Consider the following 23,698-nt stretch of genomic DNA (forward strand, 5'->3'; position numbering starts at 1 on the left):
AGAAAGCAGTATTTCAGTAGAACTAACCAAGAAAAATCACCTTGTTGGCATTTTCTGTAATCACCAAGGCCATTGGTTGTGTAGATCATAAAATTTTGCCAGGAAAACTAAAATTGGGGGGGGGGGGAGCATTAAAGGCATTCCCCTCGCAATTAACAGTATCCACAGTTTTTTGTTGCATACTATTGTTGGTAAATTGCTTAGCATGATGAATGATGTGAACTGAACACAACAAATCATAATTTGGATACGGATAGCCAGTCATATTATTCTCCCCAGGGGACTCACTGCTCTTTGGTGAGTTCGTGCTTGACTACCAAGGGGCCACAGCATTTACAGCATCTTTTCCCTTTCTGTGCTGCATGTCTATCCTCTTGCTACTCTTTTTCACATCAGCGAGTGAGGTGGCGCAGTGATTAGCACACTTGACTTGCATTCAGAAGGATGTCAGTACAAACATAAATCCGGCCATCCAGATTTAGGTTTTCTGTGATTTCCCTAAATCCTTCCAGGCAAATCCCACTTTCTTCCTTCCTTCCTTCCTTCCTTTCTTTACCCCTCCCTTGGGGAACATGTCTGGAATATTTTTAGGAATGTGTTCTGAAGTATTAGTAGCCTGACATTAGAGCAGTCACTTCCAGTGTTTTTCTTTCTTTCTTTCTTTTTTCGTTTGTTCATTCTCCATCTCCTATTCTCTCTCTGCTTTGGCATTTGAGGTTCCTCTTTGTTTTTTCTTCCTCCCTGTGTGCTCCTGAAGGTCAGCCGATGCGTATGTCGTGTATCAGGTGACTGGGTAACATGTAACTCCCAGTCCTGAGTTGACAGGTAGGGTTCGCACTTACCCCTGGTACAGGCCATGCCCAGGGAGGGGTGATTGCCCGAGCTGTTGCAATCCCAAATTGTGAACCGGTTCCTCTGTCATGAGTTTGGAAGGTGTGACCCGAGGTGTGAACAATCACCTAAGGGTGGTGAGCCCCCTCTAAAGGGGGGGGGGGGGCAGTTGGAAGGAGCAGGCCATCAGAGACTCTGGCAGCTATGTGGGATTTTCACACAGTGAGCCAGTGACCATCTCAGTTTATGTCTACTAAATATAAACGGAATGAGGCTGAAGATTCCACGACTCTCCTTGTGGTATATGTAATGAAGGAGGTCAGTCCTTTGCTACAGTTAATCTGTTTACTGTTCAGAAAGGTGTTGCAATTGCAGGCCATGTGAAATCCTGCTCTTGTTTACATAATGGCGCTTGTGCTTTTGGAGACCAGTATCAATTTTCAAGCCCAACAACTGCTTGCAGCTTCTCACCTCCACGGCAATCCTTTTCGTATTGAGGCCAATCGAATGCTGAATTCTTCGCGTGGTGTTATTTGTAGTAGGCTGCTGGATGACCTGACCAAAGGAGAAATCCAAACTTAACCTTCTGGTCAGGGTGTCACTGTAGTCCACCAGGTAAAGAAAAAGGCTGATGCAAACTTAGTGCACACACATACTTTTTCCTCATATTTTGGAGAGTAGTGCTTCCAGCAAAGGTCAAAGCAGCCTATGAAGTCATCGCAGTTTGACTATACTTTTCAAACCCGATGCACTGCTACCAGTGTAAACATGACAACCACACTCAGATGTCCTGTTGAAACATGGCCAAAAGTGTTACTTGTGGTAGGGATGCTCATGAGGGCAGTTGCTTGCCTCCTCCTCCCTGCTGTATTGATTGCAATGGCAACCGCACAGCCTCATCCTGGGAATGCCCCATGTATCTCAATGAGCGAGCCATTCAGGAGATCCGGGTGAAGGAAAAAGTGCCTTAACCTGTCGCTCACAAGTTGTGGGCTAGTAACCTTCGTGCTACAACTCGTGAAGGACACGGTCACACAGACTTGCAACCTCAAATTAAGGACCATGGTTGTAAAATCGGCCAGTGTCATGGTAGTAGCGTCCCTGTATCCTTCTCCTCCAGCTGTGCAACAAGCCACCAAATCTTCACCTCCAGTGGCAGTATCACCTGCTACACAACTGATAGGCCGGAAAGGACTTGTGGAATACTCCCATGAAGAATTTTTCATACCTTCAGCCAACAAACATGTGAGTCTTCATCTGCCAACTGCAAAGGGCTCCAAGGAATCAAACAATGGCAAACAGTCTTCTCCTTACCTGACCTGGAGATCCTCTTCAGCGGTGTCACGATGTATTACCTTCACCCAGCTGACATCAGTTTATCCGGTGCACATCACCCACCGTTTTTCTGCTCTAGGATCTGCAGGCCAACCCAGTGAGAATGCCGATGCCTCTGTAGATCTCGTGGAACTTGATCTTCCAGCATCTGCACCCCATAGCAATGGCACTCAGTTGCCACCAACTTGACTTTCCTTCGTCTGTTTCCTCTTCACCAATCCCTGTTATGACCTTTCTCCAATGGAATATTCATGGCATTAGATCCAACAAGGAGGAATTATGGCTGCTCTTGGAACTGCAAACATCCACTTGTTCTCTGCCTCCAAGAAACAAAATTGCTTCCTCATGACCGCAGACCTTTCAGATTTCTTTCTGGTCCCCGAGGACAACATTCCATCTCATGGGGGAGTCATGCTGCTCATCCGGGATGATGTTCATAGCCAGAAAATCGTGCTGAACACTTGGTTGCAAGGTGTTGCAGTCCACATTATCCTTCCTCACTTTACATTTCCTCATCTGCAACCTTCTGTCAGACTTCCTCCAGCTTATCGATCAACTCCCTTGCCCTTTTTTGCTGTTCAGTGACAAATGCACACAATCCTCTTTGAGGCTCTTCCAGCCCTCTTGACTGACCTTCTCAATCAACTCAAACTCATCTGTCTTAACACTGGAGCACCCATGTTCCTTTCAGACTCCATGCACACCTATTCCCATTTGGACCTCTCATTCTGCACTGCCCAGCTTGCTCATTGTCTTGGGTGGTCTGTCCCCTCTGACTCATACTTAAGTGACCATTTCCAGTGTGCTGTCTGTTTGCTGATTCCTACCCCACATATGTATAAAGCCAATTAATAGCTTTCTAAGGCTGACTGGAGACTTTATTTCTCCCTGGAGACCTTCGACAAATAGTATTTCCCCAGTTGTGAGGACCAGGTTGAATACCTTACAAGAATTATCCTTATTGCCACAGAACGTTCCATACCCTGCACTTCATCTTTACAGCACCATGTCCTGGTCCCCCAGTGGACTGAGATGTGCCACGACATGATTCCCGCAAGGAGACATACTCTCCACATTTTAACTGTCATTCTACGATGGGAAATTGTATTTGTTATAAACAGTTGGGCATGCAGTGTTGTCGCCTTGTTGGCAATAGCAAAAAAGCTAGCTCGATTTCATTTACTAGTTCTTTTAATAATTCTGCTCCCTCTACCGTTGTGTGGGCCAACGCCTGTGGGCTCACTGGGACCAAGCTCCATTCCCCAATTTCTGGCCTGACCATAGCTGGTGATGCCATTGTGTGGCTTCGTGCGACGACCCGTGTTCATCCTGAACTTCTTTCGCTTGCTAGGGAAAATACTGTGGATTCGAACTATTGCTGTTAAGTTTCTTGGCCTTCACACAGAACTTAGCAATAATAGCTTCATGTACACTGATGGCTCTAAATCCGTCGGCACACAGACAATGCATCTGAACTTTGAGCATTGAGTGTGCCGAGTTTCTGACGTTATAGCATGGAATAGCACATTCGGGAGTCTTTCCAAACGTGCAGAGCAATATCTAACATATCAGGTATTCTGAGTATGCGTCTGAGCATTGACCAATGAGATGGCACAACGCCAGCTACGTCACATGCACGCCATCTCCCTTCAGCACGGAGTTGTGAGGCATCATATTGGCATACATATATTAACTTTTGAAGGCAATAACACACTGATGATCCACCAAAAACACATCGTTCTTGTACAATTTGTTATAATTAAATTTCAGTTAGTAAGATAGCTACGATTAAAGCTTTCAGCTAGTGGCAACATGCTAGAATCGGGTGTCACACATGTGCCGCCAGCTTAGTGTAGTGAGTAGAGTTACTGACTTTGAAATGGATGCATGTTACGGTGCTGGTTCGCGTCTTGTCATGTCAACAACAAAAAAATTTCCTTAACATTCGCGTTATTAATAGGTTCTGATGCTTTATTGTTAGTTTAATATAAAATATATACTGTAATATTTGGTATTATGTAAATTTAAGTTCACCTTTTTTGAGGAGTGAGTTTGTTCGATTGGCTTAAGCTACAGGACAGCTTGTGCTACTTGTGAAAGAAAAAGGAGCAAAACATCTTTATAAGTTTGTAATTCACGTGTTGCAAAGATTCTGCTACTGGGTAGGAACAGTGATCAAGTAAGAACGACCTTGGGATTTTACTAAAATGTGGGAGTGATGAAATAATGTTTATCTTATGTAGAGAACTATTGCAAATTTGTATCGCACTGTTTGTAATGGAACTTTTATAAACCTGTGTCCTTACTGATTGGACACGGTACTTTCCCTTTCATCTTGAAACATGTGCATGGATACTGAAGTTTTTATTTTTGTGTATTGCATATAGAACAACATGACTGGCATATGGGAATTTTACACGCGCCCCTTAGTAAACAGAGTGATTTATGAACTAGAAACATCCAGCAACTGCTGCTGGAGTGCACTGTGATTGCATATACCATGTTGGGGCCCACATACCATATGCACAAGTAGCATTTCTGAGCGTTCAGCAGCCACGCTGAACTCAGCATACTCAATGTTGACATTCGACAGCACGATCCGTGTGCCGACGGCGTGAGACTGACCGTGGTGTCAGGTGTGCCTTTGTCATTGACACCTACAGTTTTTGGTATCACCTTCCAGAACACTGCTCAACATTTACAGCATAGCTGTTCTCCTTCTATCAGTCCACCCAGTACATCTGGCAGCAATGGATTTTTAATTGTGTCATGTACTCCTATTTTCTCAGTGCCCTTCATAGCATCCCTTAGTGCTGCGGGTCCGGGAAAGCTTCCATTTGCTCACTGATGAGGGAGCCACTGTGATGTTCATGTATGTTCCTGGTCACGTCAGTCTGTCAGGCTGCTGACACTGTTCCAAGGCTGCAGTCCTTCTACTGCAGTGAGCTAGCCCTCCCATCCCTTAGGATGATCTCCGAGTTGCTGTCTGTCAGCAGGTGGTGTCACTGTGGCGTAACCAACCTTATCTCGGCCTTCTTGCCACTAGGAGATCATTTTAGGTAGGTTGTGTACTGGGCATTGTCGTTTTAGCCATCACCATTTGTTAAGTGGTGATCCCCTACCACTTTACGCTCATTGCCATCAACCTATGATGGTTCGCCATTTCCTGATCGAATGCCATTTTTCTAACCACTTATGTTCTTGTGTGTTTGCCATCTGAGTTATCAGCTGTTTTAGCAAATAAAACGGGGGCTGTGGATTGTGCTTTACTTTGTTTCCATCATAGCAATAGGACAAGGATATTTAATCTTTGGCTCGGGACCTCCGATGTCCCTACAGCATATTTTGTGGACCTTTCTCCTTGGGGAAGTCCTTGTTCTTAGCTTGCTTTCCTTCTGTTGATTGGGCTTAAAACTTATAGTCGTTGTTAAGTTCTTTTGCTTCTTGATAATCTAAGGTTATGGCATGGGCGGTTATGGCCTTAGATGTTCTTACTCACTAAAACAAACAACAAATAGTCACATTGACTGACAAGAAGTTGGCCATTACTCAAAAATCATGACACATTCAGAAACAACAAAGAAATTTTTATGACAAACGAGATTATAACATTGAGAAGTTCTTCTTGGGTATCATGTACTATCACCTGATTGACTATGACCAACAATAACCAACTGTCAACAGCAGCAGGCAACCGAAGAGCCATAGACACCATAAATGCACTTAAGTCACTAGTAAGTGTGCCGTTGTGTCTTAGCAGTAGAAAACTGAGGCTCAATTTGATGAAGTGCAAATGGGATTTAAATTTGTTATGTCAGTGTAATATGCACCAAGTTATGGTTTGGATGTTGACCTTTTTTTTGTACCATTAACTAGTTCACTTTGAATGAGTGTACACAGACAGAGAGAGAGAGAGAGAGAGAGAGAGATGGATGGATGGATGGATGGATGGATGGATGGATGCCACGAGGCAGTGCAAATCACTGCGACTGCGGTGTCTGGCTGTGCTTGGTCCAGATAATTTTTGTGTAGCACCTCCATCTGATAATGATGAGTGTGCAGTGGTTTTAAAACTAGATGATACAAGAAATAAAGTGTATTAAAATAAAAAAAAAGTTTGTCTGGTTTCATATTATACCGACATAAATTTGTCAACAGGAGCTCTCATTAACAAATGATTCCAAGGGAATAAGACTATATTTGAAGTGGTGAAACATTAAGTATGGAGCTCCACAAAATTCGGTGATCATCCTATTTCAGTTCTTGACCTACATAAATAATTTACAAGGGACATTGCAGGACTCTTCAAAAACTGTAATCTTTGCTGATGATGTAAGTGTACTGACAAAGTGCACAACACATCCACATTGTATGTAGCCAGCATAATAATAGTACATGTTTACAACTGGCTCACATCCAATAGCTTAACCCTTAATCTTCGAAGAGCTGATATTATGATGTTCGAGGCAACTCAAAATGACTTATGGGTGCCAGAGGTGGAGATGGATTTACACTAGATGAGGCTCCATGTGTGAAGTACTGGGCATGCAGTTCTATAATAAACTGAGTTGGCATCAGCATATGGAGAAGTTAAACAAAAAGCTTTGTACTGACAACTTTGCACTTAGAAGCCTCTCAAGTTGTGCTGATCTGCAGATGGGGTTGGTAGCGCACTTTCATACTGTTGCTCAGTGCTATCCTATGGTGTAATCTTCTGTGTCCCTGCAACTTAGATAAGGAAAATATAAGGAAGTTGATAACTGAACATCTTGCAGAAGCTTCTTCAGGGTTTCGATACATATACTCCCTAATGATATTTGTGGTGAGGAACAGAAGTGTATTTAGGATACACAACCACAACGCTAGACGTAAATATGATTTCTGTATAGACTGTGCAGGGTGCAGAGTAGAGTTTTATATTCTAGTGCAAAAGTCAATAACAGTATCAGACAGGAAACTGAAAATCTCCAAATATTCAAAAACAAAGTAAAATAATAACTTGTTATCCACACTATCTACAAATCATTAGAATACATGAATTCAGGAATGTAAATTCCCCATAACTGTAATATTTGTAGCAGACAGATTTTGCTTTTGCCAGTATACAGACAGCCGATTATGGCCTATGTAAGGTTTCATAGTTTCTCTGAAGTATTGGGTAAAATTAGCAGCTTATTAGTATAGCAGAAGGAGCAGTGGCTTTTTTCAAAGTAGTTGCATTTGTCCTAATAAATGTGTATTAAGTAAACTAGAAGCACTTTCTGTACTTATTGGTGTGGAGGATTTGCATCAGTCATAATTTGTTAATAGTGTACTGTTCAGAGGTAGCAGTAGTGTTTACTTCTTTTTTGTTAATGTATAACTTGATTTGTTCCACAGAACATTATATGGGAATGTAGGTATGTATGCGTGTTACCTGTGACTTATCTCTTGTAACTCATGTTGCTTGCAGTTTGAAAGAGCTTTCCCATCTCTTCAGGAACACTACCTCCCATATGTATTTACTTTTTTCTGTCTTATCCATTGTTGAAGATATTATATAAAAGTTACAGTGGTGAGAGAATCAATTGTGTTATCCAAATTGCATATCTGTCACCCTCTCCTAGTTGTTCCTTTAGTTTTGGCTGATATTAGTCCTCCTTCCACTGTCACAAATATTGTTGACATTCACTTTTTTTTCATTTTTAATAATTTCAGTTCTGTAAGATTAAGTGTTACATTATTGTTTGTTACAGTACTTAAAAACATTTTTAAAACATATTGTTCTTAAGTTTATGATTTTTACGTCCAAATTTTGTTAGAGGCTTTTTTTGTAGTTGTTATTCATTCTTCCACATTTGTGTTACTTGTTTCAGCAACATGCTAAGAAAACAAGATTTGCCTGGTGTTTACGTCATTCCATCTGCTCGGAGCTCACTCTGTAAGTATGAAAGATTTCTGATTGTTTTGTTGCTGTCTTAAATTTTATCTTTTTCAGTGTACATCTGTCAACTTTTTGTCTTGATCAAGTTGTTGATTGTAAACTTCCTAATTGTATTGACTGAATTCACAGAAATTTTCTAATGCAAACTGCTTGTGTAATCATTACACTTCAAATGGATTAAGTGTCATAGATTGTATTGTATTGTATTTAGTGGTCCTGTTGTCCACAAAGCAGCTTATGCATTAGACATTGGGCAAGTCAAGTTAGAAGTATACAACTGAAACTCATTTCTAGGCATACTTATTTAAGGTTACAGTAATACACTTTATACATAAGTATTTATATAACACACTTCATAAATTTAAATATTCTTCAATGGAGTAAAAGCAGTGATGCTGTAAATATGACTAGAGATTTTCCAAAGGTATTGACCCAGTAATAGCTTTTATGTTTCAGGCTTAACTCTCATGTGAAAAGAACCTTTTTGGCACAGAGCTGTGCTGACTTGGGTTATATGTAAGTTTCTGTTTTGTCTGGTAAAGCGGTCATGTATATCACAGTTTTTTTGCAGTCAGCAGTCCTTACCTATTACATTTGTTTTAAAGAATAAAACGGTTTCACTAACATACATACATGGTATGGAGGAATACCAGATTTCTTAAACAGAGGTTTACAAGACTCTGTATTCTTGCACCCAAACGAGATTCAATGGTCGTTTTTCGTAGTTTAAAAGTGAAATTAGCTGTTTTAGAGTTTCCCCAGAAGGTGACCCCCATATCTAAGACAAGAATGAAAGTAGACATGATATGCATTCATTACTGTTTTCTCACTATGACATGATTTTACTGAGCAAAGAAGGTAACATGTTCTGTTCAGTTCTGCATTGAAATATTCAAAAGGCTTGTTCCATCTGACGTTGCTGTGCAGCCACAGTCCTAAGAATTTGGTTTCAGTACTGTTACAATCAACATTTAAGTTCAGATCATTTACGTACAGAAGGGTCCATTACTGATCCTTGGGGCACACCACATTTAATTTGTTTATAGTCAGATAAGTGTTCAGGTACTGATCCACCATGTCAAAAGCTTTTGATGAGTCAAAAAATACTTCTATTGATTCCTGATTTTTGTCCACCAGGCTTAGGAAGGAGTTGATGCACTCGTAAATAGCAATTGTCGTTGACCTCTTATTTCTGAATCCGTGTTGTTCATTACATAGAATGTTTTTATTTGTAAATTTCATAAGTTTGTCATACATAACTTTTTCTAATGCTTTAGAAATGCAGGAGGAAATTGTGATGGGTTTGTAGTTGTTTACATTACCTTTCTCACCTTTATTATATACTGGGATAACTTTTGATGTTTTCAATGCATCAGGGAAAGTGCCTGCCTGTAGTGAGCAGTCACACAAGTGTTATACCACTGTAGTGAAAACAACATTCGAACAATTGGTGTTTATCTGGTTACAAATGTGCAAGCAGTCGTTTTTTTATGATTTATTCAACCGTGAACATGATTTCGAGCCACTGCAGACTCGTCATCAGATGGGGGTGTTACAAGGACATTATGTTGTGGACCAAGTGTAGCTAGATTCAGTGCTGGTGCTGCTGGCGGAAATGATGGAAATTTAGCAATTGGTTACGAAACATTTATGAACTCGGAAGTTGTTTTAGGTAGTTACAGTACTTACAGTTTTAGTACTTACTTACAGTGGGAGGAGAGAGATCAGCTTGGATTGAGCAGAAGAATGGTTTGAGGCAGGGAAGTGCACTTTAACCATTACTCTTCATTGTAGTGATGGATGCTACAATGAGTACAGTAGCACAAGTCATTGGTGAAAGGAAGATGAAAGCTATGGTGTTTGAAGATGATCTGATGATCCTGGGGAATAAGGAGGAGGAAGTACAAGAGCAGTTGGATGTATGAGAATGAACAGTGTAAGAATATAGGATGAAATTTAGTATAAATAAGAGTGAGATGATTATCACAACAAGAAAGAAGGAGAAAGGAACAACTGGAATAACAATTGGTGGGGAACAGTTGAGGAGAGTGGAGAGTTTCAAGTACCTAGGAAGCCTGATACAGTAAGATGGAAAAAAAAAAACGACAGAGAAATAAAGGGGTGGGAGAGAAAAGCAGAAGCATTTCGGAAGAGCGTCAGAAGCCTGATGTGGAGCAAGGATTTATCCCAAATCAGTAAAAAGGTTACATACCGGTCATACTATGTCCTGATCCTGACATTTGCATCAGAAACCTGGGTTATGAAAGGAAGAGAAAAGAGCAAAGTACAAGCTAGTGAGATGGAATTCTTGAGAAACAGTATTGGAGTGACAAAAATAGACAGGTTAAGAAATGAGAGGATCAGAGAGTTAATAAAGGTGGAACCATTACAGGAGGAGATAGAGAAATCAAGGCTGCGATGGCATGGACACGTTAAGAGAATGGAGGAGGATATCCAGGAGAATACAGGAGATGAAACTGGAAGGAAAGAGACCAAGAGGAAGACTGAGAGACAGATGGCTGAAAGGAGTAGAGGAATGCGTCCAGAAGGAAGGAGAAGACTGGACCAAGGTGAAGGTGGAGAAATGGTGGCAATACAGAAGACGATGGAGAGGCCTATGTTCTATACAGACCCAGCCAGAGACTGGGAACTGTGCAAGATGATGATGATGATGGTGATGATGAGGTACTTACAGTGCACTGCCTTTTGGCATCCACATCAGATAGCTTCTTATAATGTGCATTATTAAGTTATGTACACAAATAAACACAGTATTTAGCTATACTTGGTTTTACACTGATCACAGAATGTAAACTTAAAGCACTTTAAGGTTTGTAAATGTTTCGTAACCAATTACTAAATTTCCGTCATTTCTGCCCGCAGTACCAACACTGCATCTAGCTACACTTGGTCCACAACATAATGTTCTTGTAACACCTCCATCTGATGATGAGCCTGCAGTGGCTTGAAAAGATGTACATGGTTGGATAAATTGTAAAATAGTGACTGGTTAGATATTTATTCCCAGATAAACGCCAATTTAAATCACAGTTGTAGTTCATCATCCACAATGGATATACTGAAAAAACAGTTGTACATTTAAAAAAATGTATTGTACTAAGAGCGTGTTGATTTTAGTGTACTGCTTTTGTATCTTAGTGTGAGAAGACTATAACTAACACATTTTAATGCCTTCCAAATACCATTCTCTAACTTACAGCTTAATGAATACTTACAGTGTGGTTTGGGGTCCTGTTCGTCAGGCAGGGGATGTACCAGGGTGGAGTATTTAGATTCACATTACATCTTCCAGAGACCTTCCCAGATGGTGGTTTTCCTGTAAGTATAAAAAAGTTTTTCATTGCTATTGATGCATCATTATAGAAACCTCTAAGAATTTTTATGGATTAACATATAACAAATCATTGGTGAAAAGTAAAACACATTGAAGAACAACTGTAATTCAGAGAGAGAGAGAGAGAGAGAGAGAGAGAGAGAGAGAGAGAGAGAGAGAGAGAGAGAGAGATGGACATGGACATCCCCCCCCCCCTCCCTCCCAATTAAGTTTACAGATATTATGAATACAAATTCCTTGATGGAAATTTCTTTTTTTAAGTATATGTAACTGTCCTCTTGTTTACCATTTATCGGCTGTCCTCTCTGCCCTTGACAGTTGTCAGTTTTTGTAAATGACATATGTTGTTAGCATTTCATTGCTCATTGCCTTCTTATCCTGTCCTTTGAATCTTTTTCTTAATAGGTAAAGAAAGAAATGTACTATAAAAGAAACAGCTCTATAACATCTTCAGGTTTTGTAAGTTGCAAGTATTGTATTGTGTTGTCATGCAGTGACGTGAAAAGTAATAATGATCATCATTTTAAACTGACTGCCACAACTCGTATTAATGTCATGACAAGTAATTTTAAAGATTACCATATTTACCAGATTGTAAGGTGTGGATTTTTTTCCCAAATCCGTCTTCAAACAATACAGGGTCATCATACTTCTGGAGATTGAACTACTGGTACTGAAGTTAACATTTTTATAGTGTGTAATTGATTAGGTAACATGGTACAGTAATGGAACTACAAATCCATAGGTCTTGGTTTTGATTCCTGATCAGTCCTAGGATTTTTATCTGCCACATATCACTTCTCTTACCTCTGGCAGTGTTTATTGGTGTGAAAACTACTAAATAGTGCTGGACTGCATGTTAAACTGTAGATCCCACTATAACTGACTGACTGAGTTCAAAGGTCAGAGGAAGGAAGTAACATACCACCTGCAACAGGACCATGCCTAGTAAAGCTCTGTTGTGTTCCAAAAAAAATCTTTGGATTGATGACTTACTTAATCAGCTAGGTAAAGGTTTTATATACCATAGTAACACTTCTGTGAGTTTAGCAGAACAACACATTTTGAAGAGATGTTTAATGTGTTGTTTCATTGAAACTGCATGCTTTCATCTACATCTATATGATTAATCTGCAATTCAAAATTAAGCACCTGGCAGGGGGTTCATCAAACCACCTTTAAGCAATTTCTGTACTGTTCCACTCTGGAACAGCGTGTGAGAAAACCAAATACTTAAATCTTTCTGTGCAAGCTCTGATTTCTCTTATTTTATTGGAATGATCATTTCTCTCTATGTAGATGGCCACCAACAAAATATTTTCATTCTCTGAGGAAAAAGTTGGTGATTGAAGTTTCATGAGAAGGTTGTGGTGCAGCAAAAAATATCTTTGTTTAAATGACTGCTGCCAAAATATGTGTATCATATCCATGGCACTGTCTTCCTTATTTCATGATAATACAAAACGAGCTGCCCTTCTTGGAACTTTTTCAACGTCCTCTGTCAATCCTATCTGATGTGGATCCCACACTGCACAGCAGTACTCAAGAAGAGGGCAGACAAGTGTTGTGTAAACAGTTTCTTATATAAGTGTTCTGCTAATAAATTGCAGTCATTGGTTTGCTTTCCCCACAACATTATCTGTGTGATCATTCCAGTTTAAGTTATTTGTAATTGTAATACCTAAGTATTTAGTTGATTTTATAGCCTTTAGGTTTTTTGTGATTTATCGTGTAGCTGAAATTTAGCAGATTCTTTCTAGTGCTCATATGGATTACTTTGCACTTTTCATTATTTAGAGTCAATTGCCACTTGTTGCACCATACAGATAGCTTGTCTAAATCACTTTGCATTCTATTTTGATCGTCTGGTGAGATTACATGATGGCAAATGACAGCATCATCTGCAAACAATCTAAGAGGACTGCTCAGATTGTCTTCTAAATCAATTGCGTAGATCGGGACAACAGAGAGACTATAACACTTCCTTGGGAATGCCAGATATTAATTTTGTTTTACTTGAGGACTTTCCATTAGTTATTACAAAATGTGACTTTTCTGACTGGAAAACATGAATCCAGTCACACAACTTAGACGGTACTCCATAGGCACACAATTTAATTATAAGTTGTTTGTGAGGAATGATGTCAAAAGTCTTCTGAGAATCCAAAAATATGGAATCAGTTTGACATCCTCTGATGATAGCACTCATTACTTAATGAGAATAAAGAGCTAGTTGTGCTGAACAAGAATGATATATCCTGAATCTGTGCTGGCTATATGTCAAGAAATTGTTTTCTTTGTGGTGATTCATAATGTTAAAGCACAGTTTATGTTCCAAAATTGTGCAAATCGATGATAAATTAGTCTGCAATTCAGTGGATTACTCCTATTTCCTCTCTTGGGTGTTGATGTGACTTGGGCGACTTTCAAGTCTCTGGGTGTGGATCTTTCTACACCTGAGCAGTTGTACATGATTGCTAAGTAAGTATCTTTTGTATCAGCATACTCTGAAAGGAACCTGTCGAGTATACAATGTGGGCTGGAAGCTTTGCCTTTCTTAAGTGTTTTAAGCTGCTTCACTACACAAGGATATCTATTCCTAAGTTACTCATGTTGGCAGCTGTTCTTGATTCGAATTCTGGAATATTTAAATTGCCTTCTTTTGCGATGAAATTTCAGAAAACTTTTAGTAACTCTGCTTTAATGGTGCTGTCATCAGCATCACCACCATTGTTATCCAGCAGTGAAGGTATTGATTGCGTTTGCCACTGGTGTACTTTACATACAATCAGAATATCTTTGGCAATAGTGTTTTACCTGTTTTGTGTACTGTGAGGGGTTAGTACTATCTGGTATTAGTTTATTTGATGATGATGTAAATAAAATAGAAAGAAACTTCCACATGGGAAAAATATATTAAAAACAAAGATTCCAAGACTTACCAAGCGGGAAAGCGCCGGCAGACAGGCACAATGAACAAAACACACAAACACACACACAGAATTACTAGCTTTCGCAACCGATGGTTGCTTCTTCAGGAAGGAGAGGGAAAGACGAAAGGATGTGGGTTTTGAGGGAGAGGGTAAGGAGTCATTCCAATCCCGGGAGCGGAAAGACTTCCCTTAGTGGAAAAAAAGGACAGGTGTACACTCGCGCACACACACACACACACACACACACACACACACACACACACACACACACACACACACACACGTCTGCTTGTGTCTGTGTATGTGCGGATGGATGTGTGTGTGTGTTTGTGTGTGTGTGCGCGGGTGTACACCTGTCGTTTTTTTCCCCTAAGGGAAGTCTTTCCGCTCCCGGGATTGGAATGACTCCTTACCCTCTCCCTTAAAACCCACATCCTTTCGTCTTTCCCTCTCCTTCCTGAAGAAGCAACCATCGGTTGCGAAAGCTAGTAATTCTGTGTGTGTGTTTGTGTGTTTTGTTCATTGTGCCTGTCTGCCGGCACTTTCCCGCTTGGTAAGTCTTGGAATCTTTGTTTTTAATTTATTAGTTTATTTGGTATATACCTTTCAATTGCCATCGATACTATTTCTTTGAATTCACCACATGTGGTCTACGCGTACGTAGATTGGAAGGAGTGGAGACTTTCTCTTAGGAAGGTGTCAAGCCAATTTTTATTTGCTTTTTTAAATGGATGTACTTTGCATTTATTTTTGGTGGGTTTGGATGTTAAGACATTCTGTCTAACTACAACAACCTTGTGGTCACTGATCCCTGTATCTGTCACGATGCTCCTTATTTGGTCAGGATTATTGATTGGCTAAGAGGTCAAGAATGTTTTTGCAACCATTTACACTTCAAGTGGGATCCTGAATGAGTTGTTCAAAATATTTTTCTGAGAAGGCATTCAGTACAATTTTGGACCACATTTTATGGCTACCACCGACTTTAAACATGTATTTTTGTAACATATTGAGGGTAGATTGAAGTAATCATGAACTATAATTGAAATAACACTCAAGTTTTCAGCAACTGTATCATCTGAGTCAGGGTCTCAGTGAAAGAAACCAATTATTAATTTTTCCGGTTGTCAAATATAACCTCTACCCTTACTAACTCAAAGGAGCTACATTTTTTAGTTCCACTACATGGTAAACTATTTCTGATAGTGGTAAACACACCACAACCAAATCTGTTTAATCCATCCTTTCTAAATGCGGTTAGGTCATTTGTAAAAATTTCGGCAGAACATATATCTGGTTTAGCCAGCTTTCCAGACCTATAACACAGTATGACAGTTTACAACTACAATATTGACTGTTCCTTTCTACCCTCTTCTGTGTTCCTCCTGCACCCTTTGAAACTGAAGCCTTTTTGCCATTTCCTGAAACCCTCTAACTTAAAAAGAACTTCCCGGACCCATTCACACAACTCCTGCTACCTGTGTAGCTACTTCCTATACGTAGTGGATGCCTGACCTGTTCAGCGGAATGTGAAAACCCACCACCCTATGTCACAAGTTGAGGAATCTGCAATCTACATGGTTGCAAAACTGCCTGAGCCTCTGGTTCAGACCCTCCTGTCCACTCAGCTCTGTACCAAAGGACCACAGTCAGTTCTGTCAACAATACTACAGATGGTGGTTTCTGCTTCTCTGCTTTTAACTTTCAAGCAAGACTAGCAGTTTTTACTATTTCGCAACACACATTGTAGGTACAAGCATGAGCCACCACCTGCAGTCAGCTGCACCCTGTGCTCCTCATGGCATCCAGAAACACCAGTTCCATGTTTGTCATGATTCCTTTCGGCATGCACACAGATTGCACATGGAATTCTTTCCCCTCCTTAGCAGCCATATCCCTAGGGGCTCCACTGCGCGCCTAATGTTGGAACACCCAACTACCAGTAATCCCACCCTCTGTGAATGCCCAGACCTTGCAGGTTGAGAGGATTTCTCTGGAACAGGATGAGTGACTTATCTGGCTCACAAATTCATCAGCCATAGGTGGCACCTGAAACCTGTTTGTCAGAAAAACCGGGGAGGCCCTCCCATCGGCCCCTCAGAAAGTCTTCACTGCAACTACACTCGGGAATGACCACCCACTCGACCGTGGGTGAGGGATCAACCTCAGTGGAGGCAGTACCCGGAGCGGCTACGGTAGTGGGCCAATTGTGGGACACATGGGTCATGCTGGATGTCCCAAGCCCCATCCAGCCCCTCATGATGATGCTTACTGGAAACAGTGCGAAGCTGTATGACCGAAGTCAATGCTGCCTGGAGTATGAGTGAAGGTAGATCAACTCGGTTCGCATCTGAACACAGCAGTCACAGTACCTATCCACACTAAAGACAGCCTGCCAAATATACAGACACACATTAAGTATAAGAGTTGTTGCTAAAGAACACAGACAAAATGTAAAGTAAGTCGCTTTTTTATGAGAAGCTGTGTGAATGCACAGCACTCTCATGCACTGCTGCTAGGAGTGCTGTCACTCGACTTGGGGGTCTAACTGCTACAAGTGGCTCTTGAAACACAAAAACAAATGCCTGGCATGATGCAAACTGCAATACACAAGTATAAATTCGAAAACCTTCAGATACGAATGATGATAGCTTCATAAGAAGTGAAGTCAATATGGGTACTACCTGATTTGCTTCTGTCAGCCAATCACCAAAACAGGACACACCATCTCATCAGCCAGTCATATCATAAAACATTATGCATGCAGCAAAAATAAAATAAGAAAGGTTTTGAATTGTAGGTATTTTACTGGTTGCAGACGTTATCTTGGTCTCTGGGTGTACATCACTTACTTTATACTAGCATAGAATATTTATGCTTGTTGCCAATCTTAACTCTGTAACAGCAACTGACTATTGTGAATAAAGTGTTGTTGTTAATACTGTTTAAAAAAAGTGAAGAGGCTGTTAAACCATTACATGTTTTTTTGCTGCTCAGGGAGGAGGAAGTGGGGCTTGTCTCAGCAGACAGTGTGTAATGAGCCAATTGCAATGTTACACTCCCAGCATCCTCTGCCAAGGAGCCAAGTGAAAGTGTGCAACCAGTAAATCTGTCTTTCCAATTATAAGAATATAAGTAAACATGTTTCAATTAATTGAAATAAAACTTCTTTAGTGATCTGTAATGAAAGATATTTACAATGTGACTTAGTTTCTAGACTGAAAAATAGTTCGTTACAAAAGATGTTGATTTTACGTACAGTATTTTATGTCCAATGTTCATTCACATCAGGAAATGCCATCTGATTGCATGCTTTCGAGGTATTCCTTCATTTGGCACTGTCGATACCACCCTAATCCCAGTTGACTTTGCAAAACTCTGAATTTCTTGATGTAAAACACAACTCAATGCAGCACCACAAAGCAGTGAGGGCATAGATTAGAATCAACAGTGCTAATGGACTACCTGAAAATTATACAAGACAATGGATTATGTTTTATTTCAATAAAATGCTACCTAGCTTTCAAAAGCTCATTTACAGTAAAGACTGCAGCACCATTCCCCCTTTCAATTATGGAACAAATGCAAGGATGGCTGACATAGTGTATAGTGTATCTGGGATTGTAACAGTTAAGATCCTTTGACGCCAGGAAGGCGTCTGGCCCAGACGGTATCCCCATAAGATTATATGTTGACTATGCTACAAATATAGCACCATTCTTATCCATCATCTATCAGAGAGCATTGGAACAGTGGAAAGTTCCACAGGACTGGAAGAAGTCCCAGGTCATAGCAATCTATAAAAAGGGTAGAAAATTGGATGCCCATAATTACCGGCCAATTTCACTTACATCAATTTGTTGTAGAATCATGGAACATATTTTGTTTCTATACTCTGAGAAGCTCATCTGCAGAAACCAGCTCGGTTTTAGGAAACAGTGGTCATGCGAGACACAGCTGGCCCACTTTGTGCATGATATACATTAGGCTCTAGATACTGGCTCCCAGGTTGATCCCATATTTCTCGAGTCATTTACGCACTGTCGCTTGCTCCAAAAAGTGCACACTTATGGTCTATCTGATGACATATGCAGTTGGATAGAAAGTTTTCTAACAGACAGAGAGCAGTATGTCATCCTGAATGGTCTGACTTCAACAGAAACAAGCGTAACTTCAGGTGTGCCCCAGGGCAGTGTAATAGGCCCACTGCTCTTTACAATTTACATAAATGATGTGGTTGATGGTATTGACAGCTACACCAGACAGGTTGCGGATGATGATGTAGTCTACAGGAAAATAATATCACACGAAAGTTGTGAACAAATCAATGAGGATTTGCAGAAAATAAATGTGTGGTGTAATGACTGGCAGTTATGTCTCAATATTAGTAAGTGTAAACTACCGTGTATAACAAGACGAAAATCCCCATTAATGTACGAGTAAAAAATAAATGCTCAGTCTTTGGAAGCAGTAACATCTGTCAAGTGTCTGGGTGTGACTATTGGAAATGGTCTCAAATGGAATGATCGGGTTACACAAGTAACGGGCAAGGCAAACCCTAGATTGCAGTTTATTGGTAGAATCCTGAAGTGATACAGTCCTTCAACAAAGGAAATTGTTTACAATACTTTAGTTCATCCAGTATTAGAGTATTGTTCGTCTGCATAGTACCCTTACCAGTTGGGTCTGATTCAAGAGATTGAGAAGGTCCAAAGAAGAGTGGCAAGATTCATGACTGGTACATTTAGCCATCGTGAGAGCATTACAAATCTCATGGAAAGTTTGAAGTGGGACACACTTGCAGATAGATGATGCACTAAACGGAAGGGGCTGCTCACTAAATTCCGAAATCCGATCTTCACCGAGGATGTAGGGCATATACTATTACTACCAGCTTTCAAATCGCTCAAGGATCACCATTCGAAGATAAGGGAAATTAGAACTCGTACTCATGCATTCAGACAATCGTTTTTCCCTCACGTAATCCGCAAGTGGAACAGAGGGGGGGAAATATGACTTTGGTGCAAATTGTGCCCCCCGCCACTGACCGATGGTGGCTAGTGGAGTATATATGTAGACGTTTGGTGAGAAAATACACTTTTTCTTGTAGTTGCAAAAACGTATTTGAAATGTCACTTATCACTTCCTTCACCTCTGGCAATGTTTATTGGTATAAAAAATGCTGAGTTGCACCATGGTTCGGAATCAACACTAAACTGTAAGTCCCCCTATAACTGGCTAAGTAAGTTATCAAACTTTAGAGGAAGGCAATGGCATACTATCCCCAACATGACAATGCCTAATAAGGCACTGTGGTGTTCAAAACAACCTTTGGGTTGGTGACTGCTTTGTTTTTTATTTATAAAGCAGCTATGTGGAATATAATCACATAAATGAAGTTAATGTCTGAAACTAATATATAAACAGTATTGTAAAAAGCAGGTTGTGTTTAGACAGGAACCTAATAGTATAGCTTATGAGCGGCAATGACATTTGTATTTTTATGTGTCAAAAATATGTGGCTGTGTATTTCTGAATATGTTGGGATTTCCAACACTCACATGTGGAGCCCCTAAAGCTTCCACCACTCTACAGTGCTGTTGATTTTCACAGTAGGTGCTTATCGCGTCACAACTTCCGGTCGCCACACGCTCGCCTTGCTACCACGCCTTATCAGCCCGACCAGAAGTGAATTTTTCTGCAACACGTGCCTAGTAATACTAGGGCCCGTGTTGCCCGGCAGCCTCGTCTAGCGGCTAAGTTGGACAATTTCTACCAATACAGCTTAAAGGAGTCTAGAGAACACCACTTTGGTGTAATTCAGTATGATTAGATTGTCAGTGCTGCAGGAACTGTAAATTGTAGCAATCAATAATGATGCAAATTACATCCCCGATTCAGTTGAGAATCATGGATCTAAGAGTTTGCAGTTCCCAACTGGTTCATGCAGACAGTACCACACAAGTTTTAAGTTAATGGTGATTCATGAAGCAGAGACCACAAGTAATTGCACAGCAAAAAGAACATTTGGTGTCACAAAAGTGAATGTTCATGGGTGCTGTCATGTGAAGAACAAATTAAAGAAAACCAGTTCTACATATCAAACTTTTAGGTGACTAAAACAGAGACGGTTTTACAATTAGTTGTAGGTTGTTAATAAATTCAAGAAAAATGCAAATGACTTCCTGATTTCTTGAGAAATTATTTGTATGAATCTACGGGAAATAAAAAATAATTTTACAACTGCACGCACTGCAAAATTCAAAGCTTGTACTTGCTGGTGCTTGGGGATGATAGGAGGACAGGGCTTACATTGTGACACAGAACTGTGCTAGCTTGCTGACTTCCCACAATATATGGTGGCAAACTACAAGTCTCTCAATGTCATATAAGTGTAATGCATAGAAGTATAGGACAACATGGAGCAGAAGTTGTTGGTCAGGTCTGCATCTTGACGTCACAGCCAGACAGCAGGTGCTGGTCATTGAAGTGAAATATCAGCTCCTGTGTCATCAGACCATGGGCCCCGAAATCAGACCACAAACTGTGGACAATTGTCACAGTTGTCCATTGCACGTGCTTCATCAGCAATCCTCAGCAGCAGCAAGACGTCTGTGATGTAATTGTGGGTCTCATTGCCCAGGGAGTAGTCTTTAAGAAGCCATTGACTTTTGTGTCAGTAACATGTGCTGCCAATTACGTCAGACCCCAGCCATTGTCTTGTTTCAGATGGTTCAGAGTGACACCAAAATGTTGCATCTTCCACAGTTGTCAGTGGATGGAGACAGTATTTAACCACGACCGTACCAGACAATTTGTGTGTTCAGCCTGTTGGACAGTGAGTGACACCCAGTCTATGTTCCTCTGCGCCAGCACTGTAACTCTGCTGCCACTGGGCTTCAAAGGAGATATGCCTACTTGCCCAGCCTGGGCAGCCAACAGTTCTCCAGCTGCCACCTCCTCAGGTTCACTCACCATCGCCAGAGTCCATCCAGAAGTTCAGAATCAGATTCTGGGCGGTACTGTGACGTCTGACTATGCTGGCCGACATCATCCGCTGCCTGTTCTGTATGACTGCCTAACCACGTGTGATTTTTGCACCATAGCTGAGCCGGCGCACCATGTCACTGCTTCACTGTGTAAGCAGCGTACTTATCTGCACCTCCGGCCGTTACCTTGCGGCCACTACAGTACCAAATATTATGTGAAGAAGAAAATGGGATTAACCAACTGAACTAGCAGGACGGAATAATTAAAGACATGTGTTCCTCACATGGTCTTGTGTCTGGTGCTATCCACATCCCCTATCTTTGGCAGAGAACCCAGCCCACACAGTAAGTGAATATTTTTCCTTGTTAACATAATCAGTCTTACAAAGTGGCATGATTATTTGCCAGACCATGCTGATGTGATGCCCATTTATTTTGATGTGCCGTCGAATGTTACTGTCAATATGAATGGCATTAAAGGTGTACCTATAAGGAGTTCTGTTAATGAAAAGGCCAACATAACAGTAATGCTGGGTACAGTAGCAGATGGAAGGAAGCTTCCCCTGTATGTGAATCTTCACAGGAAAATGATACTGAAAGAAAAATTGCTTGCGGGGCTTATCTTAAGATGTCAAGAAAAGAGATGGATGACAAATCATCTGATGCTAAATCGGTTGAAGGTTGTTTGGATCAGAATACCAGGCATTTTGCTTAATGGGAAGAAAATACTGATGCTGGTCTCTTTTAGACAATACCTACCCAGGAAGTTAAGGAACTGATAGCAAAGAATGACACAGACTTAATAATTCCTAATGGCATGACCTCACAACTTCAAGTAATGGATGTTGTGAATAAATCTTTTAAGGTTCACTAGCAACAGCTTTATAGTGAGTGGCTTCTTCAAAAAGACCATGGCCTCACACTGGGATTAAAGACACCCGCAGTATCCAGGCTAGGCCAGAGGTTCCTTACTCCCTAGGCAGACTCTCAAGTTAATCTATTATAAAGGGATTAAAAAAAGTGCTGTGTATGTAATGCAACGGTTGGGCCAGAAGATGATAGGCTGTGGGAGGAGAGTCAAGAAGCAAGAAGGAAGAAATGCTGAAGACGTACAAATGTAGATGAAGTGGTGATCATGACAGTGACGATGATGATGAAGACAATGACCCTGATGTTGACAAAGATTAAAAAGAGTGACACCATGCTGATTGTAAGCAACTAAGAAAATGAAAATAAATTTAAGGTAAACCATTTCTTTTTGTTTATTTTATTTCTTCTTTTATTATCAAAATGTAGACTATTAAAGTTCAGAGTAGGTATAATGGTAACTTTTTTGGGCAGGTACTTTATGTCCATAAAGAAGTTCATAGGTCTGATTAGTCAGATTATGTTGAAAACAAAATTTTCACAAGGGGCCTCTTAAAATAAAGGGGGTCTTCTTGTACATGGCTAAATATGGTAGTTAAGAACATTACTTAAAAATGCAAGAAAATAAAGGGCAGGGTTTGACAGAAGAATAGAAATGAACATCCAGGGGGTATTGTTGAATGAGTTGTCCTCCAGTTGGAGACAAACTCCAGAACTTTGACCACAGCACAAGAAGCCAAATAATTGGCAGTGCCCACTATGTCAACTATGCTTATATTGTCAGATTTTCAGATCAGCTGCAAAGTGTTGTTTGAGTGTGGACTCCTCTTTTACTACGTTTAGCAGGGAAGTGACATTGTCATTCACAAAAAATGTGGAGTTCTGCTATGAAAATCTCTCATAAAAGGAAATCTTTATTGACAGCTAAACTTAAACATGTTGTGCTAACATAACTCCAGTCAGCAACAACAGCAGCAGACTCACAATATTGAAGATCCCAGATGTACAATGTATACAACACATTTCTTGAAGTTGAACCAAGTCTCCATTGGATTGTTTGATTGTATTCAATATTGAAAGAATACTGTTAGATTAGTACTTCAGATTAAATTTTTAAAACACTTTTACGGCTTTTGTTGTTGCTTTTAACTTTTCCATTTGCTCATTGTCATGTCTAAGTAGGAGACTGCCGTTGCTATTTACCATATTTATCTGATTATAATGTGAGTTTTTTTCCCCACAACTTAGTCTTCAGAAAATACAGGGTTGTAATACAGTCACAGATTAAACTATTGCTGCTGAGGCCAACATTTGTATATTGTATAGTAGATTACTGTAAGGGTCATCTTATGTTTATAGTCAAAGCTTTGGCAGTTGGTGTCACATGCAGATTTATTTTAAAGAATTCAAGAGGGTTGGAAAAATTTTGTCATGCTGCCAAACACGTAAATGCGTACCAAATACC

At 40.4% G+C, this 23,698-nt stretch overlaps 1 protein-coding gene across 6 annotated transcripts in view; it reads left to right on the forward strand.

Moving 5' to 3' along the window:
• The window catches only part of LOC126335487 (protein crossbronx homolog), a 77,857-nt gene that overhangs the window by 23,924 nt on the left and 30,235 nt on the right, over positions 1 to 23,698 (forward strand). For all 6 annotated transcript variants that reach the window (XR_007564884.1, XR_007564883.1, XM_049998812.1 and 3 more), the window contains exons 3-4: positions 8,022 to 8,086; positions 11,328 to 11,428. Coding sequence is in view for 4 of the 6 variants with exons in the window: in XM_049998812.1 (XP_049854769.1) it covers positions 8,022 to 8,086; positions 11,328 to 11,428 (166 nt within the window). In the remaining 2 variants the exon portion in view is untranslated. The remainder of the gene's footprint in view (positions 1 to 8,021; positions 8,087 to 11,327; positions 11,429 to 23,698) is intronic.

Source organism: Schistocerca gregaria, chromosome 2, assembly GCF_023897955.1.
Source record: "Schistocerca gregaria isolate iqSchGreg1 chromosome 2, iqSchGreg1.2, whole genome shotgun sequence".
Taxonomy (NCBI): Eukaryota; Metazoa; Arthropoda; class Insecta; order Orthoptera; family Acrididae; genus Schistocerca; species Schistocerca gregaria.